Below are 27,309 nucleotides of genomic sequence, written 5' to 3'. Positions count from 1 at the left end.
CCCCCCCCTCGCCATCCCTCCATTCCTCCTCCTCTCTCTGGAGTTGAAAAACAAACAGCTGTCAGGGTCAAGCTTGCAGATGAATTCCAAATGACTCTGAAGGGCAGAGGGGCCGACCAACTTTCTCCAGAGGAGAGGCCGGTTACAAACGCCGCACGTGCATGAAAACAAGCATTAAAAAAATATTGCCAATCCTCAAACCCCCCCCCAACACACACACACACATACACACACACATACATACACAAAGTGCAGCTACTCTTTGAATCAATACTGCATCTTAAGTCAGCCTACTGTCAAGGTGAAGGCAGTGTGTGTGTACAGTGGATCTGTGGGTGGGTTGTGCATACATGATGCGTGTGTGTGTGTGTGTGTGTGTGTGTTTGTGTGTGTGTCTGAGTGTGTGTACAAGACTAAAGCTCGCTCCCATGTGACAGCCCAGATGCCGTAAAACTCAATAAACAAAAATGCATTGTGGTCAGGTTTGCTCACCAACTCCGGCTCCGATTTCTTTCACAAGCATAAAGTCCTCCTCTAAACTTTCTAAAGACGCAAGAAGTCAATTTCACCTTCGCCGGGCTCGACACCCGTGGCTCAATTTGCAGCTCTCGCTGGGTCAAGATGAGTCTATGAATCATTTTCATCTTATCAATCATATCTATGTGATATCTCTCCATCTTGTCTGATGTCTGACTCCACTCTCTATCACTGTCTGTTACCATTCATCCATCACGGATAAGAGAGCCCGTTACATTATTCAGTAAAGCTAAGCCAATGTTTAATCAAGACCTTTACATCACTCTCAATTCTTTTCTGCTGTTTTCTCTCTAATGGAGAGCAAATGCATTTAATAATAGTTTAGCTTTGGGACACACAATCCTGTGGTTGGTTTGCTTTGCTTTCACAAATGAAATGAACCAATTATACCCAATTATAGTCCAATTATCACCTTTTCAGATGTTTTGGTTGGCCGGTTTAGTTTGAGTTCAGATGGCAGCCGAAGCAAACGGACAAACACACCAGAGTTTGTTTGAACTGTACTGAACACTAAACAAGATGGGTGTGAACGCACCCTTCGGAAAGTTGGCTTCCACAAATCAACATTAAAGCTGTAGTGTTTGACATAGATTCCCCAAGTCCCAGGACCTTTATGGGATGGACTTTATCCTTGGGTTGAGATCCAAAGACTGTGAAGGCTACAGCTGATTCAAATCCCTTCAATATTCATAATGTTGTTTGTCAGCCCTTTGACTTAATGTCTTGTTTTGTAAAAGTTATTTACACAACATGTGTGTATTGCACGTGTGTCTGTCTGTGGCTGTAGATATGATTGTGATGCTTGACTGGATACAATCTAAAGAGCGGAAAAATAATTTGCATCATTTTCGAGCCACACATAAAACGTGTAGGTACGTCTCACAGAGTAGGTTTAAACAATGGCTGACGAAATTGAATTCGCTTTTTACTGCTAGGGTATATGTTGTGTGTGTGTGTGTGTGTGTGTGTGTGTGTGTGTGTGTGTGTGTGCCTGCTCTGTGTTTGTGTTACTTCTTCTAAGTCTTTGAGTTCTGGCAGCAAGATCAGAGGAAATGTGCGTTTGTGTGTGTGTGTGTGTGTGTGTGTGTGTGTGTGTGTGAGAGAGAGAGACATGGAGAAAGAGGGAGAGAAGGCATGAAAGTGAGATTCTGCACTGAGACGTTTGATGTCGAAGAACAGCGTCTGCTGTCTGTCTGCCAACTGCCAACCCTCTATCACCATCCCAACACATGGCCTCTGTAAAGTGTGTACATGTGTGTTTATGTGTGTGTAAGTGGCCTGATTAGGCAGGGACTTGGCTACACTGCTGCAGAGCTAGTTAGACTCATAACGCGCACCTCGCTGTGTCACAGTGTAAATGTGTGGTTCTGAGAATGCAAAATAGGATTTTGTTTTTAATCACATGACAGAGACATGGCGAGACGAGGGATAAAGGTGCGGGTGTGTGTGTGTTTGTGTGTATGTGCGTGCGTGCGTGCGTGTGTGGGCGTATTGGAAAAGGGTGAGTAATCTCTCACTTTCCATATGTCTCATCCCACACCACACCACCAGTCTTTGAATGGGTCCTTAACATACAGAGTCAAGCACACTTATGGCTAATTGTTAGCTGATGTATGTGTGGTTCTGTGTGCGTATGTCAACATTTCTGTGTGTGTGTTCGTGTTTGTGTGCTTATAAGGTGTGCGTAACAATGTGTGTGCCAGGTGTGTTCAGGTATGGGCTGATGTTACAGTCACGCTTCTCCTGCTTTTATCTGTAACTGCAACTTTGTCCTAGGACAATAAAAAAGCACAGAATATATCTATGAGGGAAAAAAAGAGAGAAAAGGAACTAAAAACATCAAATGAAAGACGCTGCCTTTTATACTTGGCCTCAGAAGGCCATGGGATGCTTTCATGATGGATTTTGGTTAGGTGGAGAAAGATCCAGCAGATGTGTGAAGATCCAAAGGACCGGGGAAACAGAAGCAATGAAAGAGATAATGGAGAAGAAAGGCAGAAATAGAATCTGTTCAAAAAGTCAAACACTTGTCTTTGGATCACACTCGCAGACACGCAGGCCTCCACAAATCTAGACACCAACGAACAAAACAAAAACAGTGATTGAGGTGTGTGTGCGCACACAAAAAAAACCTACTGAGATATTGGCGGAGCAAAAGGCTAAAAGATCAGGTGAATCTACTGAGCAAAGACACACAGATCTTTCTTTTGCACGCTTCTTGACATTTTCACTCTGATAGCGCCAGATATAGCTTCTCTGCCTCCTCACAGATCACAGGAACACACACACACACACACACACACACACACACACACACACACACACACACACACACACACACACACACACACACACGGTGTGTGAACAGTTGAAGACCGAGGGGAGGGGAGTTCTTTTGGAAGAAAAAAATATAGAATATGGTTAAAAAGCAAACAGTCGCCAGGCGCAGGAAACGTCCTGTGGTAGCAGACAAAGTGCTGCTACTGGAGGGATCTGAGCACCTCAGATCAGATACATTAATAAGGAAATTGGATAGATAAAGACCCAGTGTTTTTGTCCTGTGTTATACTTAGCAGTGCCATGTCTCCTTTTGTCTTTGGAGAGAAACAGAGAGGCAATATAGCAGTCTACCAATTCATTTTAATAGGTTCAGAGGTTGAGCAGCAGCTAAATTCAATGCGCAGTCCGGCTCCAGCACAGGAGGAACACTTTGTGCTCTAAAGTTAACTTCGGTTTTAAGGTGAAGGAAAGTAAGATTGAGTTTCTTTCAGGTATTTTTTACCTAATACAGCTGAATGGTCTTAGCCAAAACCTGGCTTAACATTTTGTCCAACATCCTGAAGTCTCTGAATAGAGGAGTGTCTGTGTGGAAGGTTTGAACAGCATGAGTGTTCAACCAACAGCACCACTTTAATGTTGTGCTAAGCCTGCAAAATGCTGCTGAAAGAGATAGAAAGCCACCTTTTTTTAAAAAGGAAATTCAAAAGCAGCTTTGGTTGCATGGGGTAACTTTCACTTGAAACGGGTTCCTATGCATGTGATTGTGTCACTTCATAGTACACTCACTCTGGGTTGGAATGTAATGTAATGGTGTATTTTTTGCCTGGTGGCCAGAATGGAGTATGCCACCAATTGTCTTTAGTTTAAACAAATCTATTAAAAAGACCTCGACTTGCCCTGAAACTGGAATCTATGCACTTTATGCATTCTTATTGATTACAGTGACTTGCTGCTGTCTGCCCTGAAATAGTTATGACTTTGCAAAGGGACCAGTGGGAACAGAGGCCGGGGTGGTCTACTCCGACCGATTGATTAGGTATAAAGGTGACCGGGTGTACTATTGATTGTGGGGCAGGTATGCTATTGCATAAAGTGGACTAAGCTTTTAGTGTGACAACCTGGAGAGAGAGCGAGAGAGAGAGAGATAGAGACTAAACCACTTCTCACGCGCCTATTTGTAAAGTCAAGACAGCAGGAAAATGGCAAAACAAAAACAGCACATAAATATTCTAAAAGTCATATTTTCCCATTTCCTGGGCTTGAGCTCCACTGCCTGTGCAACTGATACTTGGCTTAGCCGCGCAAATGGTTGAGAAAGGGAGATTTGGGACCAGCTGAGAAGCCGGGCTGTCTCCATGTTAGGTTATGGAGATGGAGAGGACAAAGTCAGACACTTCTCTGATGATTAGCCAGCTCCGATTATTAAGTGGCAAAACAAGAGGACTTGCCCAATCAGAGGTTAGAGACTCTAATATAGATTTGTTCATCTATTCTCTTTTTCTCCCATATGACTCCTCGCAAAACAAAGCCAACCTATTAAAGCGAGTATTGAGTGGGGAAGAAAGGGTTTTAACAGAAATATTGACATCAGTGCTGCCAATTTTGTTTCTGCTGAACAGTGTGCTTTTAATCAGGGTCTGTGCCTTCGCTTGGTATCTATGCTGAGCCAAAGGGGTTGGCTTCATGAATACCAGCACTTTGTAACAAAACCTAGTTACTTTTTCAAACGTTACTTTTCTCAGGGACAGATTTGACAGCGACACTGCCTTCTCAGTCAGTAGTCACAAGCTCCACGCGGTACGTGACGGAGGCTGGTAGCAGAGCAACCATGGCAAGCGAGAAGCAGCCAACGCTAAGTTCTGAGAGCGTTTTAAGCTCTGTGGCTTTTTGTTGGACGGCGCTCTGAGCAGAGAGCTACGTGACACATGCCACTACATCGCTGAGGACTGGCCGTCCTACAAGCAGAGCATGCCAGGCAGACACAAAGCTGACAACCTCACAGATGGATGCGGTGGAGATGGGCTCATACGTACACGCAGCGGACCGCTGTGGACTCGTGTCGGCCACACGGACACGCGAGGATTTCCAGGAAAGAGGCTGCATGTGTCTGACTGTGCAACCGGTACAACTTGATAAAGACATTACATACACTGTGATGCCGATGACCTGCCGTGTGCATTCAACCCAACGCTGGACTCGTTCATAAGGAATCATCCGCCACTCTGTGAGTCCAGTCTGCAGTGTAGTTCAGATGCCAGAGACGCCATCTTTTAAAAGTAAAGGGTAACGTAAAAAGTTACTTTCCATAGGGAGTAACTTCCTCTGAGATACAAAATACAGGCAACCTCCACCCGTTTTACACATTAAAATCAGTTAAGAAGAACAGTTGTATGGTGTTTTTTTGTGGCTCTGGAGGAAGTTTTCAAAAGCTTGAGAAAATAACCCTCCTTGACTTGGGCTTCGACACTATATTTAAAAAAAATAGAAAGCCTATAGAATGACCTGGTGGAGTTTGAAATACATAAACTAGGTATGAAGGGGTCTAACAAAAGATGCTACTGAAATGCATTAATAGAAGTGTAGGATCCCGAGTTAAGGTTTGACCTACTGGTGAGTAAATTGGATATAAGTTTTACTCTTGCAAGTCCCAACTTTCACCTTCATGCAAATATATCTATGTATATATATTATATATATATATATATATATATATATATATATATATATATATATATATATCCCAATACAGATTCTGATCCCTGAACTCGCGTATCGGCCGAAATCGAGTACTGATCCGATACCAGTGTGTCACATATTTTATTATGTTTTAACAACTGTATACCACTATATAGGGCTTTGCTGATATGAAAATAAAACCAAAATCACAATACTCACCTCCACGAACCTGTGTCACAGTGGGAGAAGGCAGAATTGTGACACCGGGGTTGTATTGATAGTGGATGGTTGCTAGCTGGCTGGGGGCTGACTGTGGATGTGTCCCTGGGCTGGGGTTGTAATGATAGTGGATGGCTGCTAGCTGGCTGGGGGCGACTGTGGATGTGTCCCTGGGCTGTAATGATAGTGGATGGTTGCTAGCTGGCTGGGGGCTGACGTGGATGTGTCCGGGCTGGGGTTGTAATGATAGTGGATGGCTGCTAGCTGGCTGGGGGCTGACTGTGGATGTGTCCCTGGGCTGTAATGATAGTGGATGGTAGCTAGCTGGCTGGGGGCTAACTCACATTACCATACATTTCTCGGGTAAACTCAATAGGGTATGTACTTTATTTTCATAACAGCTCATTTGAAAATAAAAGCAAACAAAGTTTTTATTTAGAACAGATTTTTAATTGTATCACTTGAATCAGATCTGTAGTATGCGTAGTAGTGTTCCACAAGCAACTTTATGTCATTAAACTTTCGACCCAGTAAAAATCTGTTCTAGTAAATCAATGTTTTTTGCTTTTAGAAATGAAATAAGTGTCTTTCTTGACTAAATTATCTCTTTTGGAAATAAAGTAGATACACAGTATATGTGGAGTTGAATGTCTTTAGTAATTGTCAGTAGTAAGTGTTTTATGCTCTCTGTAAATACAAACTAAATCACCTGTTTCATGCAACGCTGTCACCACGTCTCCCGCTAGTGCGCGTGACGTGCAGGTCTGATCAGTTTATCAAACTAACGAGCTGGCCCCGCTAGTCGACCACAACCTGACACTCAGAGGAAGCAACGTGCAGTCACTGTCATCACGTTAGCCTGGATTGATTATTATATAAATCTTATGGTGTCATGCTAGTCAACCAGCATATTTCTACCTGATGTCCCTCTCCAAAACCACAGAAGAAGAGTAACGTTAGGTACAGCGCTGACTTCCTCTGGTGTTTGTGAAGCATTAAAGTTTAACAGAATAATGAAGAAGAATGGTTCACATTAGAACAGATAATTTTTCATTTTTTATCTTCTATGTAGACGTACTCCCCTAAAAAATCACCGCAGTAGTTTATCATTATTTATTATTTCCAAATAGAGCTGTTTATGTCATCTTTTACAAATTACTTTTTTTATTTTGCAACATAGATCGCAGGGAAAAAAACATTTCGCAATGTCAGTTTTTTCCAATAACGTGCAGGTCTAGTGGTAACCCTTAATACATACGCTACTTTGTTGTGCTCCAATATTGTTAAAGGGAGAAAATAAGTGTCCCATCAAGGTTAATTATATGCATTAACTACTTAATGCTTAACCTGAGCTCCAGGCTCATGCGAGGTAAGAGAGAGCATGCTACTTTAAGAGTGTATGTGGGAACAGGGCTTTAATAGCAGGAGTAAACCTTTAATCACAACCTAACTATGGCATTTTACAGGTGAGTGCACGTGTGCTGCATTTGCTTATGTAGACCTGGCTCTTAGTGGAAATGGTGCACGTTGCTATTAAACTGCACCTAGCAGCAGCAGGTACTCCTATCTCTCTCTTTCTGATTCACACATTAACAAACACTGGCCAGCAGAGACTTGCAAGGCGATGCCACGGCATGCCTGGCCATGCTGTGTGTTGCCCCGCGGTGCTGCGCTCCATTCGATGAGACAGCATGAAGCACAAATCAATACGGATTAAAACTCTGCAAGGAGCTATCCACGGACTCCTCCTCACTGCACATGGAAGGAAAACGTGTGCACTTTTTATGCTGGATTGCAGATTTAGTTCTGCTTTTAAATCCCAGAGGAAAAGTGACGAGTGAAACTAGCGCTGGACTAAGGGCCATCGTGCCACTGAAGAAATAAACCCTGGTGCCACGCTCGCCTCTTGCCACCCGTGGGTCATATCTAGCAAGCTGCTAAGCATGGTGGGGGGGCTGGAATCAGCACACTTTCCACCTGCCACACCTAGACTGAGAGGACATATGATGAGCACACACACATGCACACACTTACACATACAGTGGCAGGCTTGACGGGAGGCCTCACCCCCCATTGCAGTGGGGGGCTCCCCACAGCGCTCTGCAGGACACCACAGATTATCCTAGTGCTCGCAGATAGTCACAGAATGTTAATCCTCAGCCATCTCTTCTACTGTATTGTTAAAGCTGGATCTTCCTCTCAATCGCTCCTCCATCCTCTTTCTTTACCCATCACTTTCCATCCTCTCCTGAAATCCTCTAAAGCCCCCCCCTCCCCCAAATTCCCTGTTCCCTCCTCTTTCCATCATCTGCCTTTAACCCCATCCACTTCTTCCCTAAAATCTCTTGATCCCCATTTCCTACTCGAAAGCGACAAGGCCACAGCCCCATTTTCTCTCATCCTTCCTCTCTGCTCCGGGCCCGGCCCTCGCCATCAGCCCCGCATTGATCTTCTCATCCCCAAGAAAACAAAACACCAATCAGCCTGTCATAATCACTCTGCTGGAGTAGGAAGCGGCGAAGGCGAAGCACAGCTGCTACATGTTGATGTTGAGACAGTGAAAAAGCTAACAGGCCAGCAAAGGGTAGCAGAGTTTTTTTTTGATGAACAGGTGCTGGATGGGTTCTATTTTTAGAATATGTGAAAAAAGGGACTATGAAGGTTTATTAACTACACTGTTGAATCCATTCTGTTTATGATGATACTGATTCTCATTTCTTTTTTATTTGTATGCTGGAACAATAAAGTGACAGCTGCTGGAACCGTTCCTTCAAAAGAAATTACACAAAACAACCTCTGAATGATATCTGGTCTCCCACAGCTCCCCTCTGCTTTTCACTCTGGTTTGCTCTCATAAAAATTGCCCTCTACTGCTGGAACTTTTTTATTTTCATTGTTTTTTACTACTTGTCCCGCAGGATTTTTCTCTGGGACACTATGGCTGCTAACTTCCGAACACTAAATTCAGTTTGTGATCCGTCAGCAGAGTCCCGACTGTTACCTCCGTCACACTGGGCTTTGTTGTCATGCAAAACATGGACTGAAAACTCGATGTCTCCACATACCTCAGCACCACGGCCGATCAGTCCGATCCAATTAATCTCCAGCTCAAACGTTTGCTGTGAGACATTTAGACCTCACACTAACCACTTGAACTGTACGTTTCCCCCTTAAATATCTTCAAAGCTAGATAAATCACTTTTCACTGCACTGTTTGATGCGATCACTCTAATATCTGGTCCCAGCAGTTCAATCTGGCTGTATCACACACACATTCAGTGAAATATTATTAATGGCTGCCTCATGCCATCAATTGGAAACTTTTTGGCAGTTTGAGTTTTTAATGATGGACGTGCCAAAGACTCAGGGGTGCAGAGGTTAATACTCACAGGTTAATTAATATGAACAAATTAAATCAGCTCACATTACAAATTCTCAGCTTCCTTACTGGATTTTAAATACTAATAAACACTTGATATAAGTTTGACACTTTAAATGGAAAAATAGTGAACAAAAGAAATCCATACAGAATTACAAAACGCACATCCTCCGCTCCAGACAGTATATCTAAAGATGAAGAAGGTCGTCCATTACAGCTCAAGGGGCCCCACAGCATCTATACGTAATGGTGTCAGTGTATCTACTGTGTTGGGGTACAAACTGCTGTTTTTGGTCACAATACTGAATTCTATGTATTCTATGTATGTGTTGCTGATTCTTCCTCTCAGAGTGCTCTTAATGTATTATTAAACTGTTACACAAAAAAATAATAGTTACATACTGTGATGTCTGAGAGCAGAATAAAGTACCAAAAATACACTATACAGCTTTTTTGAATGTTGGGTTGGTTTGGTTGGTTTAACATATCGTGTTAATCTTCATTTCATGTCTGATAAGCTGCCAGCTTTCTGGTATATTTCCAACCAAAGGATTGAAAGAAAACAACTATTTTGCATCACTGGGTAACTGGTACCACCTTATGTTTAAACAGTGCTGTGCACAGGGCTTTGGGCCAAATGCAAACATCAGCATGCTAACATGCTCACAATGATAATTCAGAGGGTTAACAGTTAACAGTTACCATGGCCACTAATTAGGTTTAGTGTGTTACAGGGTTTACATGTGCTCCAGTAATTAGCACTAAACTCAAAAAGTCAGAAGATCACCAATGTTGTTTCATCCATTCTGAGGAGGACATAGCAAACTCTAATGGATATCCATCCAATAGTCTCATAGTAGTACTAAAGGAAAAGTCAGAGGATGACCATGATCACCAAGTCATTGGGTTCGACTGTCTTTGCTCCATGGATCTCTGTACCAACTTCATGGTAATTCATTGATTGAGATAGGTTGAGAACAAAGTGGTGGACTGACCAACGGACCACCACTGCTATCATTAGAGCCATGTGTGGCTACACAAAGGTTACCATCACTATAAACAAAGCCATTTCACAAAGAGATGTCTAACAAACAAAAAAAACGCCCAGACAAACTAGAAGCAACGCACAAGTAAAAGCATTATTAAAATTGTGTTTGGATTTTTACTGTACTATAGATAGGAAAGGGGAGGGGAGGATACACAGCAAAGGGATGGCATTGAACCCTCACTGCGCCCAGGACTCTGCCTACATGGGGCTCCTGGAAGAGCTAGAGGTCTCCCCAAAAACATGTATCTGTTTGTTGGTGGAACCATAATGAATAGGTAAGAGGCAGGTGATGTAGCAGTAATGCACCTATGTATAGCAAGCACCACTATTGCCTATCTGCCAGTTCAGAAGATGGATGACGGTGTAGCGTGATGTCCTATACAGTCACTGGAGGGTTGTAAATCATTCTTTGGACAGGTGACAAGTGTCTTGGACTTCTGGTTGAATGTATGACCTGGCTGCTAGCTCAGTAATTGTTGGATCACACTCTTTGGTAAATGCTGTCATTTTGAGAAACATGATTAAGGATAGTTGATTCAGCTTTAGATGAAAAAGTATACAGCTGTTTCTAATTTTGAATTCCTAAAATTAGGGTTTTCATTGTGTATGCTGGACCTCACTTCTTGCAATAATTTAGTGTTCCTAATTTCAATTTGGGACTAAAGCATAGAAATGAATTTAGAAAGTCTGTAGTGTCAGCCAGGGTAGCTCTTGGTGGAAATGGAATGCTGCTGAAGAGCTAAAAAGTTCAAATGTACCAAAAATGAAATACTACTTTAATAATTACAGAAGGGGTGCTGGTTGGAGGATGAGAGTTTCTAAATTTACAGCTTTGGAAATTGATATCACTGTATCTTCTACATCAGTATTAGTGATTTAACTGTCAGCTTTATCGTATCTTAAAAAAAAAGAAAAATTCAGAAACGAGTGTCCTGCAAAGGCTTTCTCTAAACTCATTTTATATATTGAAGGAAATGCATGAGAAAATAAGTTAGAAGTTGTTCTTCCCAGATATTGTACTGTATTGTATATGCTGTATGGTAAATACAATATATGTCAAGATTTTCATTTCCAAAGAGGTTGTGAATATTTACTCACCAGAAACCAAGGCAACTGTGCACAGCAAAAAGTATATTCTGACATGTTTCCACAGACAGAAAGTAATAAAATAAGGCATAGAGGGAAATTAACATCAGAAAATATCTGCCATGATAACTTTGCTTCATTCTAATTTAACCAGAACAAAGTCTGAATTTATATTAACAGCAATTTCTCACAGTTCATATACTGTACATTTGTAGGTGAGAACACATATGAAGCCGTTTTTAAGCTAATGTATGTGTGTCTGGGTGTCCCTGTGCCCTTTATCACTTGAATTCACCTCTTTCTTTGTGATCCAAGAAGATTTAGCTTTACATGATCCCAGAGGGTTCTCCAGGGACCATCACCTTATGGTGGTGGAGAGGTGTGTGTGTCCCTGTGAACCTGGAGCCTGGTGCTCCTGGTAGAGTCTCCCATGGCAAAGTGGTCTCAGGTTAGGGGCCAGACAAAGAATGGTTTAAAACCCCTATGAGTCATCGAGAAAGAGATGAAGTTACCCTGCCTGGAGGAAGCCCGGGGCCCCTGCCTGGAACCAGGCCTAGAGGGCCCGTCAGCGAGCACCTGGTGGCCAGGTTTGCCACAGAGCCTGGCCGGGCACAGCCCTAAAATGCAACATGGCACCTCCCTCTCCATCCCATGGGCCCACCCCCTGTGGGAGAAACCGCTGGGGGTGGGGGTGCTGCCACGCAGTGGAAGTGAAGGTCAGGGGCCACAACGGACCAGACCTGGGTGGCAGAGGATGGTTCTGGGGACGTGGAATGTTACCTCTCTGTGGGGGAAGGAGCCGGAACTTGTGAGGGAGGTGGAGCGCTACCAGTTAGATTTGGTGGGGCTTACCTCCACGCACAGTCTCGGTTCTGGACCCATACCCCTGGATAGGGGTCGGACTCTCTCCCTCTCTCTACTCCGGAGTTGCCCAGGGTGTGAGGCGCCTGGCGGGGGTGGGGATACTCACAAGCCCCCGGCTGAGTGTTGCTGCATTGGAGTTTACCCCGGTGGACGAGAGGGTCGCCTCCCTACGCCTGTGGGGGGGGGGGGGGGGACTCTGACTGTTCTTTGTGCACATGCACCAAACAAGAGATCGGAGTATTCGGCTACACACACACCAACTCTGATTCTACTAATGGAAACAGATGAAAACTCCACAGCCCAATAACACAAACATTAACACTAATTCTCGCTCATAGAGACAACGAATCTCAGAGACACGGGTAAACGCGGCTGAGTTTCCGGTAGTGGAGGAGAGAGAAGAAGAAAAAAACGCACCCTCTGGGAAATTTTCTCCGATCAAGTGCAAAGAGATTAACCAGTTGGACGTGTGCTAATGAACAGGAGATCATAATGAAAGGAGGTCGTAAATATAGATGAGGCATGTGAAGAAGAACAATGGCTGGCTTGTATCAGATGAAAAACGAGAGTAATGCAATTATTTGACTGTTCTTTCTTTCCTTCCTACGTTTCGCCAACATCATGACAACGTTTAACAATGGACTGCGGAAAATGTAATGTATCATTACAACAATTACAGTAATATGGGCAATCATTCTTTCCAAAAAGCAAGATAATGTTGTGATCTCAGCTGGAGCCCAGTTAGAAACTATTGCATCGTGTGCAACAGCCTCTTTCATGAAAAAAAACAACATACGTATAACTTATAGCTCCACACAGACAAATACGGCAAAGGGAAGCACATCAAACACAATCACATCCAAGCACACGGGGCTAAGGTGGGCCGAGTGATCTAACAGAGGCTACAGTCAGACGAGACTTACTGATTACATAGTCCCCAAATGGATCCTCATCCTCCCCATCATCTAGGTAAGCTGGAGGAGAAGGAATTGAGCAAAGAAAGAAAAAGCAGGAGAAGAGAAACAAACACAAAAAGGGTTATGACAAATCAAGAAAGAAAGCATGAGTTTGAGAGTCAAAGCAAAACTGTACAGACACAAGTAAAACTTAAACATAGTGGATATGGTTGTAAAAATAAACAAAACCAAAGTGAGCGCGGCCTCCGGCCCCCCCGTTATCTACTTTTTTTTCTTCATTCTTCCTCTCAATCTGATACCTCCAGCCTTCATTAGGAAGCAGAGCGCTGCCCATTAAACTATAAAAGTAGTTTCAGCAGCATGCAGAGGAAAATATGATCACTCATAATTGGCTGGAGAATTCACAATTTGCTCTCAGTGCTGATTCTCTCCCTCTCTCTTTCCCCTCTCTTTCTCTGGCAGGTTTGAAGATGGCATGAGAGGCCATTACGGCTAACTAAATTCCCTATTAGGGCGGCAGCATAGTCGTCAGCAGGTTACAAATCCTACGCCAATGATATTCCACCGCTTCTGTGCCTCTCTTTTACCTGATAATAGTACTGTTAGTATGGTGCCTCCTCACATCAAGATCACACAATAACATATTTTTTTCATTGTCAGATTAATTTCTCCCTTACTATTCATCGTTTATGTTTCCCTCTTTTTCTTCTTCTCTTATCTGCTCCCTTCCTTTAATGTGAGTTAGAGTCCATGTACTGTGATCAATATCCTAGAGCTTTTATTAAACACAGCTCTGTGTGTGCATGAGTGTGTGCGTGTGTGCATGCGTGCGTGCGTGCGTGCGTGCGTGCGTGTGTGTGTGTGTGTGCGTGCGTTTCTGCCTTCCTGTGCATGTCCGTCTCTTTCTGTATGTATGTACTTCATTATCTGGTCCAACAACATATTTACAGAGTCAGAGATGAGGGTTGTGAATGTTTATGTTTTTATTCATTGCGGCGTTTGTGGAGCGCTGCGTTCGGTATGTTGAAAAGATCAATCTTTATTGATCCTAACTGTGGGGCATTTTTCAAACTCTGGGTTTAACCCAAAGACTGACACTTACTGATACAAGTGTATGTGTCCACCACTACTTTCCTCATTCCAGCATGCGTATCTCTCACTGCATGGACAAAAAGTCCTTGAACCAGTGGGTGAAGTATGGAGGCGTACATGCACGCACGCGCACACACACACTCACAGGCGCGCATGTTTGTAAAAGCGAGCTGTCAGTGCTGCTCTCACACACCATTCATCACAAGCGACTAATTCTGTTAGACCATTGTCGAGCCTTTCACACCCCACGTTGCTCTCTGAAAACTCAATCAGAGGCTAATGCCCCCAACCTTCCTAACACACACGCACACACAAGCTCTCACTCTCAGTTTTTTACTCACACACACTAACAGAGACCCTGAGGGGACAGCAGTGCTCTTAGGGGACCCCACTAGTCCAACTCTATAAGTGTTGCTTGAATTTGATAGACAGGAAATGCATGGACCAAGTTACTGGTGCTGAGAGTGCTGAGGTGGAAAGAAAAGGCTCTTACAAGCACTGTGTGACATATAATTACAATATGTATCCAAAGTATAGAGCACTTTTTATTCAAAATTCAAAATGATCATGATTAAACATTATCTTAATTTACCTTGATTGCAAGACAATCCATTGAGCGCTTGAAATATTCCGAAAGGAACAACGCATCAGCCGACTTGAACGTGGTTTGATTTGGTTTGATTTATGGGGGGATTCGTGTGGTACATTAAAAAAGAATAAAGAGCATAGCGTGGGTGCAGGCACTCTGCCACCTGTACTAGCAGATTTGATTAGTTAATCAGGAATCACTTTGCCCAACACAGCTTAATTACAGCTCCAGCTCCCAAAAAAACAACAAAAAAAACTTTTGACTGCAGATGTTTTAAGGGGCGTTTTGAAAGCTTCTGCTTTATCAAAAAAAAAAATTAACATAAAGTTTAAGCAATATAAAACAGCTTCTAGGATTAAAAAAACCTTTGAGGGAAACCTGGCAATTGCAAATGCACGGACATGGGGGCAGGGCTAGACAGAAAGGCCAGACTAAATTTAGCGCCACCTTTTCATTCTCTAATTACGAGATTAATACATCCTGTCACATACGTCACAATACTACCCCGTGATTTATTATCCTGTCGGCCCAATGGAGAGATTGAGCCAGAGAATGAAGGAGGAGGGGGATATTGCCTAAAAGCAGCTAATCAGCATGCATGTGTGATTGGGCGGGGCCTCGACTGTGGCGTGAGCGGCCAGCGGGCGTCTGTGTTCATAAAGTCGGTATTATGAGTAAAGCCAAAATTTATTAATAGAAAACAATGCTGAAGTTGAATTAGATTCTGCCTGTTTCCTTAACAGGCTGCTCTTTAATTAGAGACACACACACACACACACACACACACACACACACACACACACACACACACACGTAAAGCACTGGACTATGGATTGTGGCCATAAAGTCCGGCTTTGGGTTTAAATCAATGTCAAAGCCTAATCTTATTTCATCTAATGCATGTTTTAATCATTCTCCCTTCTGATCAATGCAGTTTGGATGCAGTCATCAGGCACTGCTGGGGGAATTTACAAGCGCTCCTATTCTCCTGCCTGTGTTTCCAGACGGACGTTTTACGAGGCAGTGCGCAGTGTGACAGTAAATCTCTTCCTCCACTTTGCCAAAATGAAATCTCCCACTGCCGCCCGCTCTCTTTGCCCATATTTGTTTATCTCACTGTGTTGCTTGTGCAAACGGAACTTGTATGGGCTCTGCCCAGCCAACGTTTCTAGTCTCTTTATTTTAATAGTGTCTGGAAGGGGCAATAAAAACAAAGTGTCTTTATTCAATACTTGACAATAAAGCTGGGTGTAGGGAAACTTTGAAATCCCTAAGTTGCATTTAGGAAACTAATTTAACAGGCTTTACATAATTGCCTGTAATTGGAATTTAGCAGTAAATGAAAAAAAACAAATGAACAAAATAATCAGAGTTTTAGTTTAGAAAGTGATTTAGCACGTGCCAGAGTTCACATGCAGACTACAGTCAGGTGCCTCTGTAGATCTGCTGTTCTCTGGGTGCTTTCATTAAAGTATTTCAAGGTCAATCTGTGTGTTTGCATGCATGTTTATGCATATCATTGTTTATCTACTTACATGTGCTTTGGGAATATTTTCACATTGTATCATCATTCATTTACAATCCCAACTTGTCCAAAAATAATGATTCATCACAGCTTGTTATTATAACCATCAAAATAACATGACTGAAGTTCTAATATTGTGTCATGTGACAAACGAACCATCTCCATGACAACTCCACAAAGTCCATCCACTGACATAGACGGTAAGTTACGCAATATCAACACATTCCAATTTACAAATTGGAAACGGTCAATAATTATTTGACTATTCATGCTGTCTTGCATACATTTGCCTAATTATACAGAAATATACATCAAAACTGATATTGGAAGAGAAAATCTTGTTAATATCCTAATATTGATTTTAGCCTGGCGGCTCAGGCTCAGTGCATGTATTGGGAAGAGCTTGTGTCTGTAACTGTTTGATGTTTGATAAAACTGTGGAAGTATCAGAAAAAGCTGAATATGCAAAAAGCTTGTTCTAATGCCAGTCTTGATTTGAATATTTCAACAAAAACACAGAGCCGTATTCAACGTTCTCTATGCCAGTTCTGTTAGATGTTTTCATTAAGTTTACACTCCCTTTAGTTAAAACTTGCCAATACGGCCTTTCTTCCCATTCTGATGTTTGCTTTGAACAGCATGACCACGTCTGCAGACCTAAATGTATTGAGCCGCTGCCACGTGATTGGCTGATTAGATGTTTCAGTTAACAAGCAGTTGAAGAGATGAAGCGAAACAGTGTAAATATGGTGCTAATTGTGTTGAGTCTAGCAAAGGCACCAGGCAACTTGACTGACGACTGCTATCTATCGGAAGAATCACACCCTTTAATTTGATATCGACTCAGGTTTGGTTTGGGTTTTTTTCCCCAGACTTTCCATCTCCTCTAGAATCAAACATTTAAAAATAGAACATAAAGTTAGGCAACCTGAAAAATGGGAAGAAAGTCTCACTAATTTGTAGCTCTTAGAGTTCATTTGTGGTTTATTTATTGTTATTTTTAAAGAAATGGCTGTGAATTTATCCAGCAATTACTCTGCAGTCAGTTGCCCTGCTGACTTAAAAACTAGCATGCACTCATGCTCGCCAAGACAAGTACTTTCCCTGAGGTTTGTGATATCTGTCACCATTTCTCCTGGCTTTCTATTTTGGTAGTGAAATCTGCAATAGGTCACGTGCACACATTCCTCCACATGTACGCCCTTGCCCTGGAGGAGAACCCTTACACCGACACCTGTCAGTCACGCTGGCAAGCTGTACTGACAGGAGCATAACGAGAGATGGTGAGAGGCGCAGCATGAGCCAAGAGAAGACAGAAGAAGAAGCTTGAAAGATGAAGACGAAAGGCAGGAGAGGAGGTAGATGAAGAGGAGTAGGAGGAGGAGAAGCAAGCGGAGGTGAGACTTCTGAAGCTTGTTAGAGACGCGGCGAGATGAGAGTGGTGCCGCGTGTTGTTTGGTGTTTTAGCACGTCACCGTCTTTTTGATTTGTTAGCATGTGTTTATGATGTTGTTTCTCTGTCTGCTTCAGTCAATCTCTATTATTAGATCCTCAGATCCTCTTCCTGCTGTTTTGACACTCCTGTTGCTCCGGTTTCACACTCCTGCACACACATGCAGGGTTTAGGCTCATACTCTTGCACCCGTAGAAAGACAGTATAGCATATAGAAAGACAATGACAGACGCACACATTTGCAAATTCAGCAGCCGCACTGCTCGGGGGCACACACGCTGGTTAGATCTGGTGGAAGAGAAACCATTCCTCTGGGTGCTTTGAGGTGTGACGTGCCTTCAGCATCAGATGCTCTGTTTGGAGGAGCGAAGGGTGACATTTCCTCTTTCAGAGCAGCTAAATAACTAACGAATTGACTTGATCAGACACATGCGCACAGCTGGTCCTTTTATCGGGCTGCCGCACTGCCTCTGATGTTTTCATGCTGGCAGAGACAGCAATGCAGACGACTGATCTAAATCTCTGCTCTGTGAAACCATGAGCTGAGCCGAAAGGTGCGAGTCGGTGGTTCCCCCGGATGTTTAATGTACAGTAGAAGGCAAGCTTTTGCATTCAATTGTATTGACTTTGATTTGACATGTGTTGTACATAATCATCAATATGAATGACCAGACAAGTGAATGTTTCTACCTCGCAGGAGCACAACACTATCCATGATGAAATATCACTGGATAAAGTCTCTTTTTGGAAGCTGAAAAAACCCACAACAACAACTTTTGATCTCATACTGCAGCCAAACGATTATCACAATATAGGATTAAGAAGCTAATTTTACAAGGTCTGGAAATGTGGGCGACAGAGCGCTCAATGGCGTTCTCCTGGCCCTGAGACAGAGAGAGGGAGAGCGGCGGCTGATATCTGCGGCTGCGAGATTAGCTTGGTAATTAACCACAAAGCAATTATCGGGGAGTGGGGTGGGAGGCGCGTCTCAGGGAAGGTGTTCCTTGATGTGTTTAATAGGTGTTGAGTAGTTTGATCAGTCGACAGGAGTTGTTTCTGATTCGGAGGTCCCCCGTCCAACGGAGGTTGATCCACAGCTGATACGTTTTTTTCCACCGAGAATTCAATTAATTAGACTGTTGCTTTTCCTTCCATCCACTTTTCATTAACCTCCATTGACACCTCGGCGAAGCTGCAGCGCAGGTTTACGACGGCGTCAGGATTAAAAAGGAAATGGGGAAGTTGGCAATAAACAAAGTTGCCAGAGGATGGAGATTCCCCTCTGGGAACATCACGTGGGGGGTGGGGGTCAGGGGTCCAACCACTGTTCTTCAGGTCAGAAAAAGACTCACACGCAATTCATAAAATGTCTGCATGTCTGAGAGGTGCTCTAAAGATGGACATTAGACAAACTTGCGTAAGATATACTTACTCGCTCAAGGCCCAATTCAAACATTGACTATCCTACTAGATCACGCGGACGCATCCTCCCCGACTTACTCACCCCTTTCCTCACTTTTTTTCAAATCAATGGGCCTGTATTTTGATATACACATCTTTCAAGAGTCCTTTGTCCTACCTGACTCGTCGTCAGACTTGTTGTCATTCTCCGAGTCGGTGAGGGTGAGGGCAGAGTTCTCGCGACTGGACACTCCTGAGCTGCGCCGGGACTTTACCCTCCCTTGTCCGGCCCACAACTGGATGGCTCGCTCTGGAGACAGCGGCCCCTCGGGGTCCGAGTCAGCATCAGAGCCGGCGCTCAGGGAGTACCCCCTCTGGAGGAGGCCCAGGTCGGGACAGTAGGGAACGGCAGCGGAGTGCGGAGGGGGAGTCGGCTCGCATACTCCCAGCTCGGCCAGGGTGAAGTTACCCCCTGCGAGGGAGAAAGTGGTGTTACATAGGTGGAGTGTGGGGAGTAATAAAAAGAACATTCACACAAACAAATGCTACCACAAGCAAACACATACGCACGCATATCTAGCAGACAAACCCACAATCACACACAGAGAAGCACACTAATTATGAAACTACGGAGGCAGAGGCAGAAAATTGGTCTTTGTTGTGGCAGGCAGGAGGGGGAGAGATGACGCAGCATGAATCAGACACAAAGTACAAACTAGCTGCTGGAAGGAATATGTAGCGGCCTGCAGGCCTGTCAAAGCTGGCTCAGAAGGCTCTACTGCTCTGCATTGGCATTCATGAGGTGTTGATGGGAGATCAAAGAGCTGTTCACTCGAGGCCTCTCAGGCTGTAGTGGAGCTCCTTTGCTGCCTTCTGGGTTTGATCATCTCCCTACCTAGTTGCCATCACACGCTGGACCCCAGGCTCCCTGAATATGCTGCAGTCTGCTGCAGCGCCGGCTCCGCCGCCTAACACTCGCCCCCTCAAGACAAACCGACTCGTCACTTCCAAAATAAATATATAAAATTATCCAAATTAAAGCACATCAAAGGAGATCAATAAACAGTGCTGCAGCCCAATTAAATCCAAACTGAGGAAAAAGCAATTAAGGAAAAAGGCATGCTCAACCAATTTATTCTCTATACTAATTAAAAGAGTATTGTGGATGCAATCGCTCACCATCAGCTGTTGGGGTAAAGGGATCGGGGGAAAAACAGTTGTGATTCACTTCATTAGCAGTTTGTGAGGGAGGGGGAAAGGAAGAGGAGAGTGAGGAGAGGACAACATTGTCGTGGCACACTTTATGGATCAGTGCGCTGGGAATCACACAGCTGTGTGACTGGGTTAACTGTGACTCATCAGGCGTACGGACGCAATCACACAGAGAGGAATTAAACAGATGACAATCGTCTGCTGGGTCTTCACGGCTCCTCTTCACAGCCTCGATGAAACTTGAGAGTTGTGCTGAAAAGAAGTGGAGGGAAGGCGGGCCTGAAAGGAAACTAAGCCAGGGGAAGTGGGGACAGGCTCTATACTTCTACTCAGACAAACATATGGACTGGACTGGAGAGCAAAGGCGAGCCAACGACTCTACAGGTGGATTCAGCTGCTAGGCTACAGCTACCCAACACATCAGGGAATATTACCATTCCTCGTCTTCTTTGCTTCTTTGTCTTTTCCTCCAACTTATCATAAAGGATCACAAATAAGGAATCTTCTTTACTATACGTGACACTAGGGACTTTTACAATGTGTTGGTAATTTACACTACATCACTACTGTATATGCACAGAATCTAACTCCAGTAATAAACCCATACCTGAGATGAAGTATCGTAGGAGGATGGGAGAGAACTCCAGGAGGCCTGAGAGAGTAGAGCACATGGGTTCTTTCTTTAACATCAGTGAGCAAATCATCCCGAACTGAACTGCTCGCTAGAGAAGTGTCTGTTCCACAATCACAGTTAAGATTATGCTTTATGCAAATCATCCCATCTAACTACAATGACAATAATTGGGCCACAAACACATCTTCTAGTCTAAACAAACACTACATTAAACTGTGTGTGTGTGTGTGTGTGTGTGTATGTGTGAGTGTGTGTGTGTGTGTGTATGTGTGCATGCTCGCCACACATATCTAATGTTACATCCCACAGGCCACCACTCTGTACGATTAACATGCCATAACCAGTGATTACATATGCAAAATCCAATCACTCCCTATCACCGTCAGCGGCAGACTCAGCCCGATGCCGTAGCAATCTACATGTACTCAAAGAAAGAGGGATTGGTGCAACGGGTTGAAGCAGACATGAAAATCTATCTCAGTTACTCCACAAATAAAAAACCAATCACATGTTTCTTACATGATACTATGACAGATGCGGGGGCAATTTAATCAGATCAATGCAGTCCTCTCTGTATGATGCTGTTGTCATTTGTGAGCTTATGATGTGCAGTAATGTGTGTTTGGAGCCTGGAGCAGCTTCCTTGGACTGCGCAAACATCTGCATCTGTTCATTGTGTACATGCTGCCATGTATGTTTGTCTGGCAGTTGATGACAGATCAATTGAATGTGTTGTACGTGTATCTGTGTAGAGATTTCTCTCTTCACGTTTAAGATGGCTCAAGAGATGACAAGGGACAACCAAGCTACTTTGTACAAAGGGCAACCTGCTGGGCTGAACACCCAAGAGAGAGTCGCGTCGAGGCAGTTCCTTGTTCCTTTATTTATAGGTTGATACAAACAATAATAGTGTGTGAGTGTGTAATCATGTGGTTGGGTTATAGGTTGATACAAACAGCATAGTGTGTGTGTGTGTGTGTGTGATGTGGTTGGGCCTCCGTCCTTGGTTAGTGAGATACATGTTTCAATAAGAGAACGTGAGATACATGTTTCAACAAAAAGAACATTTTGTGAAATGCTTGCATAAGCTTTTATGAGTGCAGAGTGTGACAATCACCCATATATTGCTACACAGCCAAGCAGTTGACTACTTACAGTACGTCAAATATATCTTATAACAGTATCCCGATTAAAGTGTGCTATAAGGCAAAAGCAGTGCGGTGTAGAAGGCTTCCCTTAATGCAGAGTGTAAGAAAGGGAGAGAAGGGAAGCACGTGAAAAGAAGTAGTGTGTTACCGAGTAGAGCTGTAACAATTCCCAATTTTGCTGTACAATGATAATTGCAATTAACAACATAATTGTCTCTTTTAGTCAAATTTAAAATATGTATTTATTTATTAAACAAACTAAAGTTTTGAACGAATTCCAGGATACATTTGGTAGTTATATCACTATTATTTGACCCAGATAATGTAATTACACAAATACACAACCTATGGAACAACGCCTCTTTACTATCATTAAACTTTTTTTTCACTGTATCCCCTAAATCAAATAAAAATAGAACTACATTGTCATGTAATAGGAATAACAAGAAGACAAATGCACATCATTACCTTGCAGCATATAGGAATTATATATGTGTGTAGATCTGAAAGAGCGAATGGGGGGTACAAATTATAGGTAGGTATGTATGCGTTCCCCATCAGTATTCTCAATCAAATTCAAATGGAAAGGGAATTTAGTGAAACAGGAATAACAAGAAAGGGAACAGAAACATAACTAAAGAAGTTAAAGCATTTAGAATGACTTTAGTCTTCTGTGGATGAACCCAGCCACCTCACAAGTCCTCTAAATCCTTTTTCTGTCCTTTTAAAACTGTTACAAAGCAGTGCTGAAATGAAATACACTTTACTGTATTGTGAGGCTATGGTTGAAGTTGAGTTCTATGTAGGCACAAAAGCAACTTGGTTAAGTTAATGGAAACATCTCAGTCTGGGTTAGATGGACCTCTACTTGCACTAACTGAAAATGCCGAGTTGTACGACAAATAAGTTCAACCAGGCTCCCATTTTGCTGCAACGTGCGTTTTCAAGTCTAATATATCTTCAAACCTCTACTCTAACTTCCTGGATTGTATGACATTGCCTCAGCGTTACTTGGAGCTACACACCCCTACCAATGTAGCCCCTAACATTTTTTAGCGCAACAAACTAAAGGTCACAAACTGACTCTTACACACTGACTCTGATTTACAAAGAGCCATCATTTGTTTGAAACAGGACATGGTGAAAGCTCTCGTTCCACTTGTTTCTCAGCTCAGCAGGGACTTTAGCTCCCTGCACCTGAGCTACATCATCATTCGGAGAATTCATGCACCGCACGTCGTGTTTCAGAAAAAAAAAGAAGTGACACAGGGGAAAAAGAAGCGTCTTGTTGGAACTTGAATACAATAGTGTGAGTGGGAATGGCATTTGCAGTGATCCATTAAACCACATGTACTTCCCTTGATAAAAGTCATTATGGATGTGTGTGGGAGCGAATGTGTGCAACGTTGCGGTGTGTGTGTAGCAGTCTGAGTGTTTGTGAGTAGACAGCTTTGTGGGATAGAGGGGCCTATCATTAAAAAATCATTTGAGCTTGTTAGCAGTTTGACAGGCAAAGTATAGGCAGCAGGACTCTGCATTATGCTGGTTGACTCTCCCTCACCCCGCCGTGTAATTCTGTATAGGATATAAAATAAGCAGAATGTGTGGGCTTCAATGCCTGCAATTATGTTGCTTTTTCCAGATCCAATAGTTTACACGGCGGGCCACCCTTGGACATGATTTCTCAGTTTTTGAGCGAGCTGCAGTTCCAAACAATTTCTGATTTACCCGAAGCTCTGAACTAGTGAACTGATTTGCTTCTGGGTGGAGGATGCATCAAAATCAGGAAGCAAATGCTACTGTGCACGGCAGGCTCCCAGCAATCCCCTGGAATGGCTGAAATTACTGTTAATAACAGTGAAAGCTTTATTTTTAAGCTTTATCTTTGTCACAGCGAAGAGCGTGCTAAAATGTGTGGCTAATAGCAGCTAAAAATGTGCCATTTCTCAATATTTTCCATTTTCATTTGCATCCAATTCAGAATTAATCTACACAGCACTTTAGCACCCCTGAGAAAAATGAATTTGTCTTTTGGGTTTTCTTTTCTGTAAATTACGAAGCAATAAAATATAAATATGCCTTTCTAATAACAGAGAGCCTAAGTGAAGAAATGTTTCAGCAGAAGTGTTAGAAGGAAAGATTGAGGAGAGTCGGAGAAATGAAGGAAATGACAAAGTAGAGACAATGTAGTAGTTAGGACCCAACTTTCAGGGGTCGCATGCTCTTCTGAGACCACATCCCAGCTAAAGTTGCTTTCCTGGGGAACCAGTCCCCCTGCCTCGCCTCCTCACTCAGGACTAGACAAAATGCATTTTAAAAAACATTGAGCTACTCAGTGCACTATGGAAAAATATAATAGAGAGAGAAGGAGAGCTGGAATGTAAAACAGAAGACAAGATGGGGAATAGTACTATTTTTTTAAATTATGCATATTATATATTGGTCCGAATATAAGAAGACCCCTCTCTTTCAAGACTCATTTTTGGAAAACTACTTTTTGAAGACCAAATCTTGTTTTTATAAAGAAAATCATTTTATTTGAAAATGTTTCTAATTAAAACACATTGAATAAAACAAGGTAGGCTGTTGTTTTTGACATCTTTTGAATTAAATAATGTTTTCAATATCTGCTTATAAGTGTCACATTTAAATGAACGCTAAAACATTTTGTCTGGCTGGTTGCATTTTTAGACAATGTATCATCTCCATGACAACGCCTCGCTGTACTTCCGTTCTAACTTCCGACTTTAAAGCTTTCTTGTGGCAGGATATATTATTTGTTGCATCTAAATATGAATGTGGAGCGTCTGGGTAGCTGATCTGGTAGAGCAGGCGCCCATATATTTGTAAGGACTCTTGAAAGATTTGTAGATAACTCTGTCAAGGTTTACTCCTTGACACAGCAGCCGTTCGCTGCATGCCATTCCCCCTCCCCTCCCCTTTTAGGTCTACGCTGTCCCACACATATAATGGCCTAACATGCCCCAAAAATAATCTTAACAAAATAAAATAATAAATGAGTATGAATGTGGATAACAAAAGCAACATTGAGATGCTTGCTACCAGCATATTGAGACATTGAGATGTGTGATACCAGCTGTTTGTAACATTACAATAAAATGGATTCTGGATCATTTCTGTGCTTTTAGCTGACTTCTCTGCTGGCTGTTGAAAACCTTGTATTGTAAAACCAGCCTCTGCAACTTTGATGACAAATGAAAGTCTAGATTCCAAATATAAGACACCACACCCTTCTCAGTTGTACCTCACAGCTTACTTCCAAAGGGACGTCACCATCGAACACCGCTCAAATGCCTCTGGGCAGATGGGTAGGCCTAGAACCAATCAGAGCGATGTACAAAATCTGTTTCAACGTTGCTGCGCTGTCGGCATCGTGTGAAGCCCGCCAAACGGTTGTGATTGGGGCCTCGATTTGGAAAAATTGAATGGGCTCTTGGCCAGACGGACTTGCAGAGCAGATCTCAAGTTTCCCAGGGGTTCATCAGGGTTTTCCCAGGCTATAAGACAACCCCCCTTTTTCAGAAATATTTCCAGGAAAAAACATAATAGATAAATCATTCTTATATTCAGACCAATACGGTAGTTACACACATTTCTCAGTGTTGACCTCCCTATTGCAAAACTGTCTGCACAGCTGTTTTCACACGCAGGCAGAATGGAGCAGAGGCTCATATCCAAAAAGCTCTAAATCTACTTGGTTATTTAAATTATTTAATTCATATGTATTTCATTCAAATTTGTTTTCGTATCTCTTACATGTGAATTTCCCCCTGGGGATCAATGAAGTCTTATCTTGCTGAAATTCAAAAACTAAATGACATCCAGTACTGCTTGTATTACAGGACGGCGACTGATGAGGGGCAGGCTATAAGCTCATCGGAGTCTACAGTACAGATGGTCCTCCTCTCAGTCATCTCATCATTACACACCACACACACACACACACACACACACACACACACCACACACACACACAACCACACCCCACACACACACACACACACATTCTCCCTCTTGAGGCCACTATTCATCCTCTGTCACATTTACATTTGTCTATCTCTGCCCATGTTTATGTAAATCACCTCTTCCAAAGTGGTCCCCCTCTTTGTATATCAGTGTTTCTCAACGGGGGGCGTTCAGAGGATGACGGGGGGGCGCTGGAGGCAATATTTTGGAGAGGGATATGTATATAAATATAAATATATGTAGGGAGCTCTTTCCACCATTTAGGAGCCAGGACATCAAACAGTCGGGATTTCATTGAGTGATTAGTTGTCCCTCTCTGTGGGGGGGGCAGGAAGCAGGTTGGGCGGATGCAGAGGGGATTGACCATGTCCTGGATGTAAGCTGGGGCTGATCCGGTTGTGGCCCTCTATGCAAGTACTAGTGTCTAGTGTACTAGTGTCTTGGTAACCAGAGAAGAGGGCGGACTGTGAGTAGTATGGAGAGAACTTGGGGGGGGGGGGTGACGACAAGTCGAGCTGCTCCATTCTGAATGAGCTGCAGGGGCCGGAATGGACCGGTAGGCAGGCCAATCAGGAGGGAGTTGCAGTAGTCTAGACGAGAGATGCCTAGAGCCTGAACCAGAACTGTTTGTCATGTAAACCCAAAAATACAATTAAAAAAATCATTAAAATCATGAACTCAAGTGTCATGAAACAAATAAGACAAACACAAAGTGTTGGTGTGTAAAGTTGTGCTGTTAGTTAAACGTAGTTTGCTGCTAGCATGCAGCCTGACGTCTGTTTCGGGACAACTGCTTGGATTTTGGCACTGTCCTGAATTTTTCGGGACGCCTGGTCACCCTAGCTATACGCCAAGGGTTTCTCAAATGGGGGTGTGCAATCCCCTACGGGTACTTTGGAGTACTGCAAGGGTGTGTTGGATCTTTTAAAATTGTTTATTTGAAATATACCAGTCATGCATAATTCCTAAAATAATTATACACATTATGAATGCATTTATTGATACATTCTAAACAATTGAAATGAATTGGAAGCATTTAAATGTTTTTAATTTACAATATCGTTGCTTAAATCCGACACTACTGGCAGAACGCTGTCTTGTGCCTCTTTATATAGCCAGGCTTTTGTTTTTCTATTGCAAATGGTTGGTGCTAGTCAGGGGGTAGGTACTTGGGGGTAGGTACAGTTAATAAGGCGCGGGTGGGGGGGTGGGGGGTGTAAAGGAGCGAGCAAGGCAAGCCGATGACATGAAGGGGATCATAA

General features: G+C 43.1%; 1 protein-coding gene across 11 annotated transcripts in view; it reads right to left on the bottom strand.

Annotated features, from left to right (window-relative positions):
• The window catches only part of tenm2a (teneurin transmembrane protein 2a), a 205,347-nt gene that overhangs the window by 113,605 nt on the left and 64,433 nt on the right, over positions 1-27,309 (bottom strand). For 6 of the 11 annotated variants that reach the window (XM_032528708.1, XM_032528709.1, XM_032528713.1 and 3 more), the window contains exons 3-5: positions 20,886-20,930; positions 20,713-20,751; positions 19,245-19,538 (exon numbers count right to left, since the gene is read on the bottom strand). In XM_032528708.1, the coding sequence (XP_032384599.1) occupies positions 19,245-19,538; positions 20,713-20,751; positions 20,886-20,930 (378 nt within the window). Of the gene's footprint in view, positions 1-13,012; positions 13,064-19,244; positions 19,539-20,712; positions 20,752-20,885; positions 20,931-27,309 lie in introns of all 11 variants that reach the window. The other 5 variants (XM_032528715.1, XM_032528716.1, XM_032528714.1 and 2 more) reach the window with 3 other exon arrangements.

This window comes from Etheostoma spectabile, chromosome 10 (genome assembly GCF_008692095.1).
Source record: "Etheostoma spectabile isolate EspeVRDwgs_2016 chromosome 10, UIUC_Espe_1.0, whole genome shotgun sequence".
Lineage (NCBI taxonomy): Eukaryota > Metazoa > Chordata > Actinopteri > Perciformes > Percidae > Etheostoma > Etheostoma spectabile.
This window is presented reverse-complemented; position numbering and strand designations above follow the sequence as displayed.